This window comes from Haliotis rufescens, unplaced genomic scaffold (assembly GCF_023055435.1).
Source record: "Haliotis rufescens isolate VD_foot unplaced genomic scaffold, xgHalRufe1.0.p SCAF_2, whole genome shotgun sequence".
Lineage (NCBI taxonomy): Eukaryota > Metazoa > Mollusca > Gastropoda > Lepetellida > Haliotidae > Haliotis > Haliotis rufescens.
This window is the reverse complement of record NW_025963890.1, coordinates 58814337-58835879: the sequence shown is the minus strand read 5'-3', so window position 1 is coordinate 58835879 and position 21543 is coordinate 58814337. Positions and strand designations below refer to the sequence as shown.

Here is a 21543-nt window from a genome sequence, read left to right as displayed (position 1 = left end):
ATTAGGAAAAATGAAGGAAGGAATGATTGCAAAAACAGCATATCTCTTATGACAAAATATACTTATTCCATGTTACAACAATGCAAAAAGTGAGCAGGGCTCACTAATACCCCCGACCCCCAACATCAGCTGAAGAACAATTTTTATATTCTAGATATATATTGATGCCTTAACGTTTGAGCCGGTTTCTCTTGAATGATATAAGACTGGTGCATCATTGGCAAGCTTGGACATGAAAAAAGCAATATTTTCTCATAAAATCCACTTATCGAAATCAAACTTTCCACTGCACCTTTCCTACTGGCAAAGAAACTGTAAGCCCAATTAGAAAATAATCCAGGAAGTAGTTTTCAAGTTATAGGTCGCACAAATGTTGAAGTAAAAAAGACATTCAACATTTTCAAAGTTAAAAACTTGTGTGTATTATTTTTAGAAAATACACATATCAAAATCAAACTTTGCACTGCTTCTCTTCTATTAGTATTAGTAATCCCAAAGTTTGAAAAGAATCCATGCAGTAGTTCTCAAGTTATAGGTCGCACAAATGTTTAAGTAAAAATATTCAAAACATGGAACATGTCCTTGGAAGGAGGAATGAGCGAACGAACGGAATTTTCAGTTAATGTATCCTTGGTATCCGTAGTGTGAGAAACTTATCAAAATTGTGTCCAGCGCTAACACCTGAGTTCTCATTCATGACCAGCTCGTGTTATCCCAGGACACGCCGATTGGCGACTCGTGCCCATCTCGGGGCCATTTTTGCAACTGGTGTTCCGTAGGCACAGGCATAGTTAAAAGAATTGTCAACTCGTTATGATTCACGTTTATTCCCCCCCATGTCATATATATTCTATATGCTGTTTAAACACATCAGGACTTAAGGTATTTATACAGTGTGATTGAACACATTTAACTGTATCTAGGGTATATTTTTAGATGCAAGACATATGTAAAATCAAAAAATTATTCCCAAGGGATTCTTTGACCAAAGTACTTGAAGTCATACCCACATTCTGATTGGTTTGAGGTATTGTCGCACATAACATTCATCGTTAGGGGGACGAGTCTTCTTGCAGGTTACGGAAAGGGGCTAGTGGTGACAAAATGCCGAGTCCTCAGTCATAAATGTGTTTAATATTTAATCAACACGAGACAGGATATTTGGTACTTACTTTTCCATGGCCAGGTTCATGTCAAAGGTCATCATAGTGCCAGTATCCACATGGAAGATGTACAACATGGCTGGTTGTTAAATTGTCAAACCAGCTCTTTTCTCAGTTGTCTCACATGGCAGCAGACATCTCACCTCTACAACACTGGAAACAGACAATTTAGTTTAAACTGACAGTTGTTATATATTGTCAAACCAGCTCCTATCTCAATTGTCTCACATAGCAGCAGACATCTCACCTCTACAACACTGGAAACAGACAATTTAGTTTAAACTGACAGTTGTTATATATTGTCAAACCAGCTCCTATCTCAATTGTCTCACATAGCAGCAGACATCTCACCTCTACAACACTGGAAACAGACAATTTAGTTTAAACTGACAGTTGTTATATATTGTCAAACCAGCTCCTATCTCAGTGGTCTCACACGGCAGCAGACATCTCACCTCTACAACACTGGAACACAGACAATTTAGTTTAAACTGACAGTTGTTATATATTGTCAAACCAGCTCCTATCTCAGTGGTCTCACACGGCAGCAGACATCTCACCTCTACAACACTGGAAACAGACAATTTAGTTTAAACTGACAGTTGTTATATATTGTCAAACCAGCTCCTATCTCAGTGGTCTCACACGGCAGCAGACATCTCACCTCTACAACACTGGAACACAGACAATTTAGTTTAAACTGACAGTTGTTATATATTGTCAAACCAGCTCCTATCTCAGTGGTCTCACACGGCAGCAGACATCTCACCTCTACAACACTGGAACACAGACAATTTAGTTTAAACTGACAGTTGTTATATATTGTCAAACCAGCTCCTATCTCAGTGGTCTCACACGGCAGCAGACATCTCACCTCTACAACACTGGAAACAGACAATTTAGTTTAAACTGACAGTTGTTATATATTGTCAGACCAGCTCCTATCTCAGTTGTCTCACATTGCAGCTGACATCTCACCTCTACAACACTGGAAACAGACAATTTAGTTTAAACTGACAGTTGTTATATATTGTCAAACCAGCTCCTATCTCAGTGGTCTCACATGGCAGCAGACATCTCACCTCTACAACACTGGAAACAGACAATTTAGTTTAAGCTGACAGTTGTTATATATTGTCAAACCAGCTCCTATCTCAGTGGTCTCACACGGCAGCAGACATCTCACCTCTACAACACTGGAAACAGACAATTTAGTTTAAGCTGACAGTTGTTATATATTGTCAAACCAGCTCCTATCTCAGTGGTCTCACACGGCAGCAGACATCTCACCTCTACAACACTGGAAACAGACAATTTAGTTTAAGCTGACAGTTGTTATAAATTGTCAGACCAGCTCCTATCTCAGTTGTCTCACACGGCAGCAGACATCTCACCTCTACAACACTGGAACACAGACAATTTAGTTTAAACTGACAGTTGTTATATATTGTCAAACCAGCTCCTATCTCAGTTGTCTCACATTGCAGCTGACATCTCACCTCTACAACACTGGAAACAGACAATTTAGTTTAAACTGACAGTTGTTATATACTGTCAAACCAGCTCCTATCTCAATTGTCTCACATAGCAGCAGACATCTCACCTCTACAACACTGGAAACGGACAATTTAGTTTAAACTGACAGTTGTTATATACTGTCAAACCAGCTCCTATCTCAATTGTCTCACATAGCAGCAGACATCTCACCTCTACAACACTGGAAACAGACAAGTATAAAGTTTTAAAATGAAGGTTGTTAAATTGTCAAACCACCTCCTTACCATGCTTACTCACGTGTGTCTCACAGTAGCAGATACTGTACACATGTACAGTTTGTTTGCTGTTTAACGCCGCACTCAGCAATATTCCAGCTATATGACCGCGGTCTGTAAATAATCAAGTCTGGACAAGTCCATTGATTGATATCATGAGCATCAATCACGCAATTGGGATACGATGACATGCATCAACCAGGTCAGCAAGCCTGAACCCCCCCCCCCCCCATTAGTCGCCTCTTACGACAAAAATAGTCGCCTCTTACAACAAGCATGGGTTGCTGAAGACCTATTTTAACAAGGATCTTCAGCGAGCCTGACCACCCGATCCCGTTAGTCGCCTCTTACGACAAACATAGTCGCCTCTTACAACAAGCATAGGTTACAGAAGACCTAGTCTACCCCGGATCTTCACGGGTCACACATGTTCTGAATCAAGCCCAGGTCATTAGCAGGTAGTGTGAATGATGAAAAACTCTTCAAGCCACAAACTTTTCTCACCATGTTCACAATTTCATCTATGAATATTCACAGAATAACTATGAAAAGAGAAACAATGATCTGTAGGAAAGGCTCTTATACAGATGTTACTGAATCGATATAGAAAATATGACAAGCTGATAAATCCTCTGATTGGCTAAAATAGCAGCATCAGCACTTCACTAGTTTGTAAACACTAGGATCCTCCATCAGCCAGGAAGACACAGGGCTGACATGCGGTGTAGTAGTGATGTTTGTCTATTTATAGCCAAGTACTTAAATGAGGCTGTTTATAAATCAAAGAAGTCAAGTGGCCATTGGCCTGGTTTAGTTTAGGCCAAACTGTTGCCTTATCATGCTTACATTGAAGACTGTTGCACATGTTTCAAGAATAATATTGCTCCTTGTGTGATGTCATCTGAGTGTTCATTGGTCTGAGCACTTGCTAGTTTGCTTTTCTCAGGAAGGAGGTTTGTTTGTTTGTTGTTTGTTGTTCAACGCCGCACTCAGCAATATTCCAGCTATATGATGGCAGTCTGTAAATAATCGAGTCTGGACCAAAGTGAGTGAGTTGGGTTTAATGCCGCTTTTAGCAGTATTCCAGTTATATCATGTCGTAATAGCTTAATGTGGGAGGAAAGCCTGAAGAGATGCTGGCCTCAGACATTTACCGCTTTGGTGAAACCCAGAGCACGGGTATGGTGCTGACAAACCTAGAAACATAATCAGGGCGAACCAGGATTCGAACCCACAATCATAGGTTTCTGGCGTGCCCAAGGGATGCAACTCTGCACAGCGAATCATGCCACCTTAGACGACTGGGCCACCCGTGCCCCCTGTCTGGACCAGACAATCCAGTGATTGACATCATGAGCATTGATCTACGCTATTTGGATAGGATGACATGCATCAACCAAGTCAGTGAGCCTGAGCCGATCCCGTTAGTAGCCTTTTACAGCAAGCATGGGTTGCTTAAGACCTATTCACATGAGTCATGCAGCCAGCAACCACTAAGACACAACAATTGAATCAGTGACACATGTGTCATGTGGTCAGACAGCCACTTAGACGCAACAGTTGAATCAGTGACACATGAGTCATGCAGCCAGCAACCACTAAGACACAACAATTGAATCAATGGCACATGTGTCATGTGGTCAGACAGCCACTTAGACGCAACAGTTGAATCAGTGACACATGAGTCATGCAGCCAGCAACCACTAAGACACAACAATTGAATCAGTGACACATGTGTCATGTGGTCAGACAGCCACTTAGACGCAACAGTTGAATCAGTGACACATGAGTCATGCAGCCAGCAACCACTAAGACACAACAATTGAATCAATGGCACATGTGTCATGTGGTCAGACAGCCACTTAGACGCAACAGTTGAATCAGTGACACATGAGTCATGCAGCCAGCAACCACTAAGACACAACAATTGAATCAATGGCACATGTGTCATGTGGTCAGACAGCCACTTAGACGCAACAGTTGAATCAGTGACACATGAGTCATGCAGCCAGCAACCACTAAGACACAACAATTGAATCAATGGCACATGTGTCATGTGGTCAGACAGCCACTTAGACGCAACAGTTGAATCAGTGACACATGTTTCATGTGGTCAGCAACCACTAAGTAACAGTTGAATCAGTGACACATGTGTCATGTGGTCAGCGACCACTAAGACTCAACAATTGAATCAATGGCTCATGTGTCATGTGGTCAGACAGCCACTAAGACACAAAAGTTGAATCAGTGACACATGTGGCATGCGGCCAGCAACCACTAAGTAACAGTTGAATCGGTGACACATGTGTCATGTGGTCAGCAGCCACTAAGAGACAACAGTTGAATCAGTGACACATGTGTCATGCGGCCAGCAAACACTAAGACACAACAATTGAATCAATGGCACATGTGTCATGTGGTCAGCAACAACTAAGTAACAATTGAATCGGTCACACATGTGTCATGTGGCCAGCAACCACTAAGATACAACAGTTGAATCAGTGACACATGAGACATGTGGTCAGATAGACACTAAGCAACAGCTGAATCAGTGATACATGTGTCATACTGCCAGCAACCATTAAGACACAACAATTGAATCAATGGCACATGTGTCATGTGGTCAGACAGCCACTAAGACACAACAGTTGAATCAGTGACACATGTGTCATGTGGTCAGCAACCACTAAGTAACAATTGAATCGGTCACACATGTGTCATGTGGCCAGCAACCACTAAGATACAACAGTTGAATCAGTGACACATGAGACATGTGGTCAGACAGCCACTAAGACACAACAGTTGAATCAGTGACACATGTGTCATGTGGTCAGCAACCACTAAGTAACAATTGAATCGGTCACACATGTGTCATGTGGCCAGCAACCACTAAGACACAACAGTTGAATCAGTGACATGTGTCATGTGGTCAGACAGCCACTAAGACACAACAGCTGAATCAATGACACATGTGCCATGCGGCCAGCAACCACTAAGACACAACAATTGAATCAGTGACACGTGTCATGAGGTCAGCAGCCACTAAGACACAACAGTTAAATCAGTGACACATGAGTCATGTGGTCAGCAACCACTAAGTAACAGTTGAATCAGTGACACATGTGTCATGTGGTCAGCAACCACTAAGACACAACAATTGAATCAATGACACATGTGTCATGTGGTCAGCAGCCACTAAGAGACAACAGTTGAATCAGTGACACATGTGTCATGCGGCCAGCAAACACTAAGACACAACAATTGAATCAATGGCACATGTGTCATGTGGTCAGCAACAACTAAGTAACAATTGAATCGGTCACACATGTGTCATGTGGCCAGCAACCACTAAGATACAACAGTTGAATCAGTGACACATGAGACATGTGGTCAGATAGACACTGAGCAACAGCTGAATCAGTGACACATGTGTCATACTGCCAGCAACCACTAAGACACAACAATTGAATCAATGGCACATGTGTCATGTGGTCAGACAGCCACTAAGACACAACAATTGAATCGGTGACACATGTGTCATAGGGTTAGCAACCACTAAGTAACAGTTGAATCAGTGACACGTGTTATGTGGTCAGACAGCCACTAAGACACAACAGTTGAATCAGTGACACATGTCATGAGGTCAGCAGCCACTAAGACACAACAGCTGAATCAATGACACATGTGCCATGCGGCCAGCAACCACTAAGACACAACAATTGAATCAGTGACACGTGTCATGAGGTCAGCAGCCACTAAGACACAACAGTTAAATCAGTGACACATGAGTCATGAGGTCAGCAACCATTAAGACACAACATATAAATCAGTGACACATGTGTCATGCAGACAGCAACCACTAAGACACAACAATTGAATCAAAGACACAGATCATATACACAAAATTTCAAAATATCGCAACATTACTTAATTTATAGTGGTGTCAATGTTTGAAAGTTTTGAAAAAGTCAAGTAAAATTGTTGAGTAAAAATATGATGTATGCTATCATGATTATAGTGCATACATCACATAGGTATATTGCACACAATATCTCAGTCCATGTGGAAATTACTGCTCCAAAACTGGTTACTTCAGTTAATCACTTCACCATTGCTTATAAAGACTATAGACTAACATGACCATATAACTCTATTTCCTAAAAAAAGAGGGGCTCCACAGAGCCAAGATACAATTTACCAGATACGTTCTGCCATTTTAGAAGGGGATGCACACATGTTCCCTCGTAAATGTAATACCTGTTTCTGTTTTTCAAATACGATTTTAGCTGCCTTGCTAAAATTACAGAATTTGAGGGGGCTTGTTTCTAATACATTCTTTTGTAAGTTACCAACGTCACAAGAAAATACCACACATGTTGACATGTGGCCCTGACTGTGTGTAACTAAAGCCACATGGCATCATGGAATTCCTATTTCCAAGTCATTTGTTGATGTTAATGTTTTTTTCCCATGATTATGTATTGCTCTGATAATCAACTTTGAGGTTGAATCATATTTAACCATAAAATTTACAAATGCATGCAGATTAATGTTTCTTCTCATTTTGAATTTATCATGTTTATGCCCCTATTTTTCAAATGGACACTCTGTCACTTTTCGCAGTATTTACAGCATCAAATATACATGGTGAGTTGGTATGCGGTAAAATGCATGCTTACCTACAAAGATTTAACAAGTAGTAGATATAAAAGGTTTTATAATGTTTCTACTTATTAGCTTGATGACAAGCAAACATATACATATGTATTCAACATTATCTTCATGATTTTAAATCCATCGATAAATACTTCATATTTCTGTTTCACGTGTATTTTTTCAAGAAAGTCATTAATTGTTCTTATTTTGGATGCCACATGTAATCAAGTATATTAAAGAGGTTGTAAATCATGTAATTAATTAATGCATGTGAGTCATAATGAAATATTATTATAACAAAGGATCAACATGACTAAACACAGTTGGCATTAATAATGATTTGCTGAGATATTGAACATGAAATAAATATCCACTGTATTCAACAATATGCAAATGGCACAGTGTACAAATGAACTGACAAATTACTTTTACAGTTGGGTAAATATACTTTGGGTGGGCCTGTTAACCCAAAGTTCATTGGGGATTCAAATGGGATCATGTTCAAATATCATCAAAATAAGACCGTTCATAATGCCAAGTTAGTCAACCAGAAACAGATCTGTATTAAATAACAAGTATCTTACCTTCAGTCCACCATCATAGTTATTTTAAGTACGTTAGTAGGCTAATGGCAGAAGCCATTGTCATGACGATGTGTATTTCAAGCTGTCAGAGTAACTGACGAAACAGCTGACGAGGTCAGCGTAACAATTACTCAAACAACGGAAAAAATATAGCCTTGATTATGTAAGAATTTGCCATTCGATCTTTGCAATTGATTGTATTCTAATCTTAAACTATGGAAAGATTGCCATATTAGTTTATTTTATAGAAACTCGCGGTGTTGCACTGTTACTAAATATAAACAGACTAGGAACTGGACTGACCTCAGCTAGCTCAACAATAACAAATCGAATAGTGATTTAGACAACGTTGAAAACTGACTAATTATAATAAAATAGCTACACAAATCAATATTTACCTGCATAAGATAGATCAAACTATCTTTTCGTTGTTGCTGCATTACATTTTGTCCTTCCAATACTTCACAATTAGGCTCCAAAGTTGTTTAAAATGCGTTTTCCAACAATAATAAGGGAAGTGTTTACATATTCTTTCGCCTTCGCGCACTGAAGAGTTTGAAGGGAGGTAACTCCACGTAATAAATTTCGCGACTGACCGAAATGATTGGTCATGCATGGAAAAACGACTGTAATGAATTCATTCAAAGAAACAAAAGGAAACTATGTTTATACATTACCATGTCTCAATTTTTACACAATACGTTGTTATGAGTATAATCATACTTTCCTAATATTATGTTTTTTACGAAAATATATGAATCGTATACAGATTTAGCTGTATATAGACACAAGGAAGCGAATTTATGGATGTCAACTTCTTTATTATGAGGAACACAACGTTTCGGAGTATATCGTTACTCCTTCATTAGTTACTTAAAATGACTTTACTGTGTGTGTGTATAGTTGTGCGTACGTGTTTGCGTATGTGTCCGCGTGCATTATTTCCCTTTCTTGCGTTATAATCCAACCAATAAAAATTAAAATACGAAATACACCAACTTAGAACACGATCAACTGAGACGTCGGATTGAATAAGTATAATTATTATTGCCATTATATCAACCGATCGATGTGGTTATATCAGTCGAAAACGTTCATGAATACCACGAGCTGCACATCTCATCGCGACAAAGCTGAAGGGAGACCTAGCAGGATGTTGAAAACGATATATGCGTGTCCTTTTATCAGGTGTGATGTGTGGGAGTTTCCACCCTACGCTTAACTTTTACATACTACGCATCAGTCTACTCAACAGTTGACCGAGATACCGGAGTCAGGTCAAGTGTATAAATTCTCCCACAAACAGATAGGCTTAACACATCCAGTATAACCATGCTAGAAGTAGGTTGGCCGTGGTGGTATCAGATAATGCTACGTGTATAAACTGGACCCGTGAAGATCCGGGGTAAAATAGATCTTCAGCAACCCATACTTGACGTAAATGGCGACTATGCTTGTCGCAAGAGGCGACTAACGGGATCGGGTCGTCAGGCTCTCTGACATGGTTGATGCATGTCATCGATCCCAATTGCGTGGATCGATGCGCATGATGTCAATCTCTGGATTGTCTGGTCCGGACTCGATTATTTACAGACCGTCGTCATATAGCAGGAATATTGCTGAGTGCGGCGTAAAACAACAAACCATGCAGCCAACCAACCAACGTATAAACTGTAGACATGCTGATATATTTTATGACGTACATTTCTATTGTCCTGTTAAATAACATGTTTATCTCATCTCGTGATATATGAAATTTGATATATTGGCGCATATGTTGTTTGACGTGAAAATATTTGTAATATACATTTAATATGTATTTTCTTACTCATCTTCACGATCTTTTTCGGAAGACCATATAGTCATTGAGGCAAACTGAAAGTACCTCCGGAATATAGTTTTATTTCCCTCGAGGGAGATATCAGTTTTACATGTTCAGATAAATACAGTAGTTCATCAATAATACATAACAAATAAAGATATATACAACAAGCCTCATGAAGTACACTTGTAGACAGGTCGTCATTAGTCTTTTCTATAACTTAGTAACGATGACTTTTTTCCTTAGTTTTCCACAGCACAATATTTTATAATAATATATCTGCTTCAAAAGAATATCTCAGCTTAAATAAATATATTCTACCTCCATATGGCCATTCGCAGGCAAAGCCATAATATTTGACATCGAGTCATGAGCATGATAGACAGTATGCGTTTAACACTTATCTATTAATAATCATTTCACTTATTGTCATCAATGGAGTACTGTTAGTGTATCACCTATGGAAACCATGGAAACTGCAGCATCCCGGTCAAGTCTCAATGGTACTTGAATGATGGCCTCACAGTATCAATACTGATCCAAGTTATCAACTAAAGCCACTCCCTTCAACCGGGATATTTTCTGATCAATGTGCTGAAACCTTTGTCATGTCCAGTTCGTGAAGATCCGGGGTAGAATAGGTCTTCAAAATACCATGCTTGCCGTAAAGGGGACAAAGCTTGTCGTAAGAGGCGACTAACGGGATCGGGTCAGGCTCGCAGACTTGGTTGATGCATGTCACCGTATCACTGGAATGTCTGGTAAAAAAATGATTATTTACAGACCGCCGTCATATTGCTGGAATATTGCTGAGTGCGGCGTTAAACAACAAACAATGTCCACTGTCAGAATGTTCTCAACTCTCGCATAAGAGATGGCGACGTGTGTTGAGTCGTTGACGTTCCACAATCCAATCACATGTATTTATCAACATTTTCCTTACTGGTGGCAGTTGAAGGTTTTCTTGATCTTGGATCATCTTCGATGCTCTATCTTCCCCTCTAAACTCTGCTGTCCCTGGGACGAGTCCAAATTTACTACCCGGGTACCCAACCCGCTATTACCCGACCCTTCCCGGTACCCGCTGTAGGTCTCAAGAGATAGGTACAAACTGTCCAATTTGGGAAAAGTTTGATCGTAGCCCTGGCAAAATGTACTAGTATTTAGACACACAAGTATAAAACGATCTTGTCATGCATACACTGAAGTTGACTGAAGTTTTATCTTGATTCAAACATATACAAGTCAGAAGGAAATAGGTGCATAGTTAGAAAGAAATGCAAACATTAGTGACTTGTAGTGTAACCATAGAGTTCTAGATAATTTTTGTCATTATACAATATATCACGTGTCTCAACACGGGTCCGGGTAGTCCCGTGGGTACCCGGGTCCTGCTCAGTACCCACCCGATCTGAGTACCCGAGTTACCCGTCGACAGGGTCCACCTCTTATAACAGTAGCAGAAACAGGAACATCATCCCCGAAATGGATGGCTGTTGTATGTTGGAACATGTACTTGATGACATGTTAGCTAGTTTTGTCCGTTTTCACCATCAGAGAATACAAGTCACGTCAACGACTGCAGACATATGCTGCCTGGTTGTTCTCTCTGTAAGCATGTATTGTATTCACTACATGCAAACTGTTGATGGTGTAGCACAAATCACTCGTAGTTAGGCCCAGAGCATTTCAGCCCCCGCCCACTCCCTGGTATCTCCTTACTCGGTGTATACTTGCACATAGAAACTATAGGGGCCCACACTGTGCGTTTCCTGAAAATTTGGGCGACGCACAACATAGAACCTTATAAATTGTCAGCGATTCAGGCACGATGGGTCTTTGTTAAAATGCATCCAGTGGTCAAAGGGAGATAACTCCAATACAATTGTGCCAAACACGTGCGAGTGTTGGCTTCTTGCAGCCAGGCGATATCCTTGGGCAACGTCGTTAACAATCTGTGCTGGTCGTAAGAGGCGACCTATAGGGCCGGGTGAATGGGGTGATCATGCTCGGTGTCTAAAAGGATCTAAACAGCTGGTTGATTTAATGAAATCATCATTGTCAAATGTTAATGAGACTGTTCCTTCATGGTTCCAAATATTGATCATCTAACTACTGTCATTAAGTCATTTTGAAGTGGGGTTTCGTTTCATTTCGTATCACCGTTTAGAGTTTCCTGATATGGTGAGCTGATATGTACCTATATTTCTAAGTCATACGACCACATTGTGAAGCTTCTCTATCGCAACAACTCAGCTGTTCATGTAGGTTGTAGACTAACATCTAGTCTCTGAAATGAATATTTTACAGGGGAAAAGTTGTAAAATTATCTTAAAAACTACAAGAGGGAGCCAAGATAATTTCTTCATTTTCAGACTGCACTAAACTAGAGTTACCAAAATATTACACACTTGCGTGGGCCGTATTACAGATCACTGTCTGTAATGTGTACACCCTGATCACGAGGCAGACTCCAAGAGCTTTCACATTGCCCCAGCTCATAAAAATGTAAGTGTTTGGATCTGATTATATCGATTATATCGACAACTTGATAAAACAACTTCTCGGACAAGAACTGGAGATATGTTTTTTTGTTTTGCGCATTGAATCAGTACTGATTTTTCGGTCGTTTATCTGTGTACAAATATATAAATTTGGGTACTGTAGGCCAGTGGTTTCAAGAGGTGAAATTAGACGTCCCGCGGATACATAGTTCGAATCCTCAATTCAGCCCAACAGTGATCCAAATCTGGTTGCTTCACTTTCGGGTGTCGTTTTACGATTTGTCACACATGGCAAATGTTGTTTGGCGAGATGAAATGAGGTTTAACATCGTGTCCATGAATATTGCACTTATATAGCGACGTGTGTGTGCTTGGACAAGTACGGACTAATGTGGGTTTCATAGTGCTAGCCCACTGAGATACCATGCCGCAGTTAATCATGAATACCCCACTCAGCCACAGTGTACTGACTCCAAGCCAACCAGTCCTTGTTTTTAGCCCCTTAATGCCGAGCCAGGGTAACAACAAGTACCATCTTTTAACATCTTTGGTATGATGCAGCAGGGGATGTAACAACCAACAATTTGTTCTGGCAGACACCCCATTAACTAGACCATTAAGTGACAGATGTTGATGAGGTACACCAGCAATTCATCCTTTCGCATGAAATCTTGGCGTCTGATTCACATAATTGATACATAAGTTCCTATCATGGTCAGGTTCTGGTGACACTTCCTGGAAATAGGTCAGGAATCATCATTCCACATCCTGGGCCAAATACAGTAAACATGCTGACTGAAATCTTTAACTTGTACCCTGCAGGTTGGATGAATGTGCTCTGATGCAGCTGTCAGCAGTTTCATCTAGTTTCAATTGCAACATGCAACAGTAATTGATTGATGCCCAGATAAACCACTTAACAGTACCAGGGCCCGCTTGCACAAAGCGATCTTAGCGCTAAGATGATCGTAACTCCCGTACTTTAACATAGGCTTACAATAGTCGTAGCGCTAAGATCGCTTTGTGCAAGTGTGCCCAGGTAATGTGGTGGGCAATTAATTCTCCTTGCCAGATGTTAAGGCAAGCAAAGTGTATTTGGCCCTTCCCCACAGTAGTACTCATGGGATGCTTCTCTTAAACGTTTCATTAAAATTTAAGTTTATTAAATCGTTACAGTGTGACTTGATGTTTCCATCAAATATGTTATTGTTCACAAAAGTTCTAATACCACTGAACCAAATAACAATTCAGCTTCTAACATGATCTGTACAGACGTCAGGCTTCCTACATCTCTGGTAAGAGATTGCCACAAGACCAAGGTCACATCATTGGCCAACTCTAGCCTGTAGATGGTTGCCATGACACTGTCCTGGGTATCCCGATCTTAAATCCAAGCAGTCGTACAATCACGCTAAGATCAGTTTGTGCAAGTGGAATAGGACAATTGTGCGGTGATTGTAAAGTTGATTGTAGGCGCCTAAGATCAATTGTAACTGAAATTGTTTAGTGCAAGTGTACCCAGGTTGTTGAAGCAATACACCACCACCAAAGTGTCTGTGATAGGCCTAGGGCAAGACGACTATGAGTTACCACCACTGCACAGGGCTGTTACATAAGACAAAAACACCTTCAGGATGACAGCTAAAGCTACTCTGATCAGACCGTCGTAACCACCGAAGGGGTGTTTCTTCCTGACAGTTGATGTACACGTTTTTGATTGTACTATGCAAGTATGTTTTGCATATAATTTCAGAAATTGGATGTTGAGTTTCTGTTTGTGTATATTTCACAAAGATGAGAAATTATGAAATTGGAAACAAATCATGATAGATGGACAAAGCTTGTTCATATATTACTTAGCCACTTGATTCTTGGCCAGGGACAAAAGACTAAAATCAAGACAGTAACCTTGATAATTGTTTATTAATCATATTCCTCACACACACATGACATCAGTGAACAGTGCATAGATATAACATGAAGAGCTTACTGTTCATAAAGTCGGTGTTAAGAGCTGATGCGGATCATGGTCACTGATATTGGCCGAACTTGTAATGCAACTCAAAGAAGATTCATCGTGACGGATTCCTACTGTTCCTGACATAATATTAGAACTATATGCAACAACACCCATAACCATTCCGTATCATTAACTGTAGTCCTGACTTTTCAGGGGATCCAGTTTGAACCAGTAGCCACACTCACAACGTTTGGCCTCTCCCTTGTGTAAAAACATCCAGTTTATGCTGATGTCATCTTCTTCACCTGAAGCAAAAATACAATCAATGAAACAAAAGATTCAGAGGGAAGTGGAAGAGTTTGTTGTTCCAGGGCCAAACAATCTTAGTGACCGACCATTTGATATTTGGGGGTTGGGATTTTAATGACAAAAATATATTGTCCTAGAAAATTCTTGAAAAAAATAGTTATGTAATTGTTGTTTAAGGCCGCACTCAGCAATAATCCAGCTATATGACGGCAGTCTGTAAATAATCGACTGCCAATCCAGTGATTGACATCATGAGTATCCTTCCATGTAATTGGGATACAATGATTTGTTTTATAGTGCTAGCCTACTGAGATACCATGCAAGAGTTTTATCAAAGATACGCCACTCAGACACAGTATAAAGACTTTGAGCCATTCAGTATTTGTTTTATCCCCTTAATCCAAAGGCAACAGGCAGGGAAACAAGTACAATCTTTTAATGTCTTCTGGTATGACAAGGCCAGGGATCGAACCGCAGACGTTACGCTCTCACCTGGTACATGCTCCAGTTTAATTGAACCCTCATACTTTAACATACATGTGTAACAGCACCTAACCTAAACATATCGGCACTGATCATTAAACACTGGACAACTTTGTCCTTGTAATCCTTGCCAAAAAATACATATCAATAAAAAAAATACTTGTTTTTTTTGACAAACAAACATAAACACTGCATGCTGTTATGGCTTTGGAAAAATGAAAACAAGACTGTCAGTTGGAGTGGAGATATGATGCTGTTTCTATGAATGGATGAGGTGTACTTGACAAGAAACCAAATTTTGCTCAAAATTGGGATTTTCTTAAGTCCTTATTTTGTTTAAATTCAGGTGTATGTCATTCAAATGCTTATTTGTTGACACTGTAATCAGTGAAATGCAAGTCACCTCTGCAAAACAAAAACATGACAAAATTCAAATTTGAGAGGTTTTACTGACATTTGCTTCAGACTTTGGAGCCAAATATCAGCATCTGAACAGGTCTAAATAAATCCCAAATAGCCAAAACTAGTTAAGGCTAAAAAAAATAATAGTCTTGGTTCTCAGGCACTGCCTGCATCATCATAAAGTTTGCTGCACGTTTTGTTTTTATTTCCATTTTCAAAAATATATTAAAAAATCCTAATACTTAAAAACAATGTGATCCAATACAGTACGCAGTTACTTCCCCTTACATGCATACTGCTTTACTACAGGAGTTTGAGTGCTTGTTTATGTAGGGAGGCCCTTTCCCAGGTTGATGGTACACAACTGTTGGTTACATACTAGTTTGAACAAGCAAAACAAACAAACAAAACACCACCTGCCCCACATTATATTTTCAAAAGTCATTGCCTGAGAACCAATTCTTTTACTTTTTTAAGCCTAACATTCATTAACATTTGACAACATATTCAGATGTACATACATATGCATCCAACTAGTCTTTTCTCATACAAAGATGGAATCATAGTTGGTTCTTCAAATGTTCCCTTAGCTCTTGACTTGACCTTCATTTCGAAAGGATCCTGAAACAAAGATAGTAATTTGCTAAAACATTTCCAACATACTTGAGCGAATAAATATATATTTAGTATATTCTAGCAATATCACAGCAGCCTGCACTTAAATAGCGACGTGTATGTGTGTGCGTGCGTGCGTGCTTCTACTTGTCCGGACTGATGCCGATTAATAGTGCTAGCTCACTGAGATAGCATGCCAGGGTGGCAGTGACGGTAACAACAAGTACCATCTTTTAACGTCTTTTGGTATGACGCGGCCGGGGAACGAACCCCAGACCTTCCGCTCTCTGGGCAGACACTCTATCACTAGACCACGGAGGCGGTCTAATCTCAAGTAAGCTAGGGAGATAAAGACAACTTCATTTAAACACAGCTGACACAAAAACATTATCTCCAGTCATGATGCACTAAAAACTGCAAAAGAATACATCATAATTTACTCATTATAGAAAAATTCAGAATTCAGTGAATTGTTGTGATTCAGACAACTTGGTCACCCAAGTTTCCTATAACTCAACATAAGATAACAGCATAACATTCTGTTTAGGTTTTTAGCATGTCTAGTGGAAATCAAAACCATGTAAGAGAATGATAAGATATGAGGGCTTAAGAAATGAATTCAGTAGGTTATCTTGGTAAGTCAAAGAGGATTGTATGTAAGTCATGAGTTTTGCAGCGAGTCACAACTCAAAATAACTAATAATCATCCACTGGTAATCCCTTTTCCAGTCCTCTCTGAAATCTCACTGGCTAATGGGAGTTTAAATTCAGAAGTGGAAGTTTAACTGATTCCCTGAGACCTAACGAACATAAAAGGTTATTATAAGTGAAAATCACACACGACAGTAGTGATTGCTGCATATACAAAATGTCTAGCGTTACAGGAAATAATATTGTAAATAATCATGTCTAGTAATTGGGAGGTTTGTATCATACACAACAAATTCCGTGCCATTTTGATTACTAAATTTTACTTTACTGACCAGTTGGAACAATTCACAAGGATTCACACTTTTTGCTAGTTTTTAAAGGGGTGAGTCAAATGTGTGACCTCTTAAGTCAGTTCCCTCAGGCATACAGATTTTTAACCTGATTACGTAGTTCAATACAAGTGTTATGGAATCACCTAGCACACATATGCATGGTGAGTACATGAGCATGTTGAATATACATCTTAATTTATGATGTATACTAGGGCTGGCTATCGATATAGATCAAAGAGATTGATAATTATTTACAAAATATCGATCAATTATCAATAAATATTGGAGAAAAAACTTTGAGCAAATATGTAAAAAAGTCAGAAGGAAATCAACATATTTCATGTTTCGGTAAATTTAAACTATTTCACCACAATAGTTTACATGGGGTTTATGTAAGATGTTATCAATGACACAGTTTTCATATCGACAATCGTTAATATTTCTTCCCATCAACAATAATTCTGATTATCGATCTTCTTAGCCAGCCCTAATGTATAAGACATAAACAAATAGTAAATTTGATCATGTTTGAGTGTCCAGGTGGGGATTGTGACTGGACATGTTGTCCTACAAAATATGTTTGATATTGCAAAGTAAATGATACAATTTCAGCTTTAATTGGAAATAATATGAATTCACACTTTCAATAGTTCACATGGATTACTGTAAGTTCATACTTGGAATTTCTGTATTTTTCTGCTGGTTCAAAAATTTCAGTTTGCCTATTACAGTCTTAGTCACTAGTCTGATGCCCCAGGTCTAACAAAATTCGGTCCATTTTAGTTGACTGCATGGTGTCAATGAAATGTTTTTTCAAACGATACATACTGCAATATTTATTTCTTTGTTCCGGTATAGTGGGCAAAAATATGACCATGCGGTGGAATTTTTACTTTCGGGTGTTAAAAAATAGAATGTGCATTTACAAACAGCTTCAATTAATGTCAAACACTTCAGCTCTCAATATATCACATAGAGATACCTGTATCGCAATACATTTGCACTACAAATGTTGCAAATACACACCCCTATGGTCTAGTATGCTCAGTTATGATAGTCCATTTGGCTGCACTAAATTCTATTCTAATGATGCTCAGAGCCATGTTGGGGCTAGTAGACGCAAAAGGTTTGGGCACTGACAACATACCTCAACACCAGCTAGCTTGGCAAGCATCTCAAATCTCTCTGGGCCTACAGCATGACCAAGTCCATCTGGCATGGTGACTTTCTCAGATGCTAAAACATTAAACACATGCTTGTGAAACAAGGAACACAAATGTCAGAATTCTTAACTATCAAGGCTAAGGACACTGGGATAAAAATCAACACCTAAATTCACGACAGTGACATTGCCTAGACTTCAGGGCTATATGCTGTACCATTTTGAGAAACTTTTACGTCGCTGCGCAAACTTTTGCACTGGAGTGAGTGAGTTGGGTTTAACGCCGCTTTTAACATTATTCCAGTTATATCGCGGCGTGTCAGCTTAATGTGGGAGGAAAGCCCGAAGTGATGCAGGTCTTAGACGTTAACCACTTCGGTGAAACCCACGAGCACGGGTATGGTGCTGACAAACCTAGAGAAATAATCGGGGCAAACCGGGATTCGAACCCACAATCATAGGTTTCTGGCGTGCCCAAGTGACGTAACACTGCACAGCGAATTGCGGCGCCTTAGACGACTGGGCCACCCGTGCCCCCCATTGCACTGGAAAACACCCCAAGGTCATAATCGAAATGGACAAAGACAAAACAGACAGAAATAGACTTGAGCATGCAGTCTCAAGTTTTATACCATAGTCAGTGAGTTGGGTTTAATGCTGCCTTGAACGTTATTTCAGTTATATTACTGCATATGTCTTCGACAATCAAACTGAAGTAAATCTCGACCAAAATCATGAAATAGTCGTCCAAAAATATAAAGTATACAATAGTACCCCCACCCTTAATTTTGATCACTGTTGCAGTATACCACGTAAAGGATTTGTATTCAAAGACCACAAGTAACATTTATCGTTCACAGTCAGCACCATTCCATCTTTGTTATTTAGAGTCTAGGCAACATACTTTCATGGGTGCCATTTCTGTTGCCTAATGCTGTCCTTAGATTGTTAAAAGTAAAACCCAATAAAAGTAATCTCAAATGGTTTTGTACCGGTTTGGACCCCTTTTCCTTGAAGTGCAGCAAAAGAAAAACAATGAGGGGTATGACCTGCAACCTGACACATCACCCCTCCTTTGAAAAATTTCAACACTTTACTGTTTTTACATCTTTAGTAAGTTAGTTTTGGGTCACAGGACGTCAAACGATGTACAAACTTTCCAAATTACTTGGGTAGGTGTAATTATCTTGACAGATACACAACCTTGTTGGTTAGGAAATGCATGAGAGGTGAGGTGAGATGAAATGGGGCCTAACGTTGCATTCAAGATTATTGCACTTATTTAGCGACATGCATGCATGTGCATGTGGTTGCTTGTACTAGATCGGACTTATGCTGATTTATAGTGCTAGCACACTGACATACAATGCCGCAGTTTAACATAAATACCCCACTCAGACAGTATTCCGACTCCGAGCCAAACACTTCTTTTTTAGACCCTTAATGCCGAGCGCAAGACAGGGTAACAACAAGAACCATCTCTTAACGTCTTTGGTATGATGCGACAGAGGATTGAAACCCCGACCTTCTGCTCCCCAGGCTAATGCCTTACCAATAGACAACAGAAGCAGTCAACATGTATGATAATACATGGCGACTGAGCTGAGGAAATGCGAAAAATGAATTAATCTTAGCCTTTGCTATCGTATGTTTCATTTTCTTAAATTAGGGCCTAGGAACTAGTCTTGTTATCTTAATATTCAGCTAGGCACTTATCAATGCTGTAACCTTCACATGTCCTTTGTCAATACTGACACAGACATTGAAATTTACAAAATAAGGCTGTACCAACACATCACAGCAACACATGTTCAGTTTACGCATACTCAACATTAACTGTTAATCCCGTCAATTTGATTTGTTTTGACTTGTTAATGTTTCGTTGGGCAAATGAATGTTAGCAGTCGCCATTTCTTGACAGACACTTTGCACGCCACACACGATATCCTGGATTTAACAAGCAGCCATTGAAAACCAGTATATATAACTGACCAGTTTTTCCTTTTTGTTGGTCAACAGCCGGGCCGCCACCAGATGAGGCCCTGGCACTTGAAAAAAGCACAGATCGGCGAAATACTGCCGCCCCGGTTCTACACAGTGCCGACGCCATTTTGGATAGTGTGCACAAGAGCAAATATCGTGAAATCTCGAGATGAGATAATATGACGTATTGAAATATTTGTTGAGTGATACATATATCGATATACAGAAAGATTGGCGGCGTATTTACCTAGGTATAGAAGACAAATATTACTAAAATATAAATAAAATATTAATGCCATAAGGGAGATAACTCTTTCAATGGTAATGTTATCAGCGCTACTTTAAAAGTAAGTATGGACTTTTCAAGATCGACCCTGTATTTAGTATTGAATGCTGTCGGTATTGCAAATTTGTAAACCACCGAATACTAATGTTTTACACACAATTTCCTTTCAGGCACCAAACGTAATCGACCTATTCTGTCACTATATGGCATGTTTGTTAATTTACATGCTAGCTATTCTTCCCAAATTAAAAGTTCCAGTCACATTTAGAAATCAGTCATTTCGTGAAACGACTTAAACCTTCTGTCATTTCAAGAAAAGAACAGTAGAATTAGTCATTCCATGAAATGACTGAAATTCATTAGCAGACATTTCATGAAATGACCAAACAGTTTTCATAATGAATACATAAATATTTTAAGCACGAAAAAAATCAAAAATATCTCATTCACATATTTTATTTAGCGTGTTCGTTATAAACGTAGTTTATGGTACATCAAATAAGGAAGAAAAAAACGACATAAGGGGGTGCAAGAAAGGGCACAGCAAAGAAAAATGATTGATTGATATATGTATCACCAGAAAGAAGCTAACTGATCATAACAGGAAACATAAACAGTGCTGATAGGATATACAGCGGTACCAGGTCGATACCTACACGTCGCGACCCGTGAAGATCCGGGGTAGAATAGGTCTTCAACAACCCATTCTTGCCGTAAAAGGCGACTATGCTTGTCGTAAAAGGCGACTAACGGGATCAGGTGTTCAGGCTCGCTGACTTGATTCATACATATCATCGTATCCCAATTGCGTGGATCGATGCACATGGTGTATATCACTGGATTTTCTGGTCCGGACTCG

At 39.5% G+C, this 21543-nt stretch overlaps 2 protein-coding genes across 3 annotated transcripts in view; both read right to left on the bottom strand.

Moving 5' to 3' along the window:
* LOC124141851 (RB1-inducible coiled-coil protein 1-like) overlaps window positions 1-8705 on the bottom strand; it is a 55795-nt gene extending 47090 nt beyond the window's left edge. For both annotated transcript variants that reach the window (XM_048400262.1, XM_048400263.1), the window contains exons 1-2: window positions 8574-8705; window positions 1173-1316 (exon numbers count right to left, since the gene is read on the bottom strand). In XM_048400262.1, the coding sequence (XP_048256219.1) occupies window positions 1173-1240 (68 nt within the window). In that variant the 5' untranslated portion in view covers window positions 1241-1316; window positions 8574-8705. The remainder of the gene's footprint in view (window positions 1-1172; window positions 1317-8573) is intronic.
* A 5700-nt stretch (window positions 8706-14405) lies between these two features.
* On the bottom strand, window positions 14406-20565 carry LOC124141841 (cytochrome c oxidase subunit 5B, mitochondrial-like). The gene is made up of 4 exons (XM_046509998.2): window positions 20408-20565; window positions 18401-18489; window positions 16177-16276; window positions 14406-14766 (listed from the first exon to the last, which is right to left on the bottom strand). Exons 1-4 carry the CDS (start codon window positions 20523-20525, stop codon window positions 14651-14653), a joined length of 423 nt encoding a protein of 140 aa, XP_046365954.1. The 5' UTR covers window positions 20526-20565; the 3' UTR covers window positions 14406-14650.
* Window positions 20566-21543: the final 978 nt, after the last annotated feature.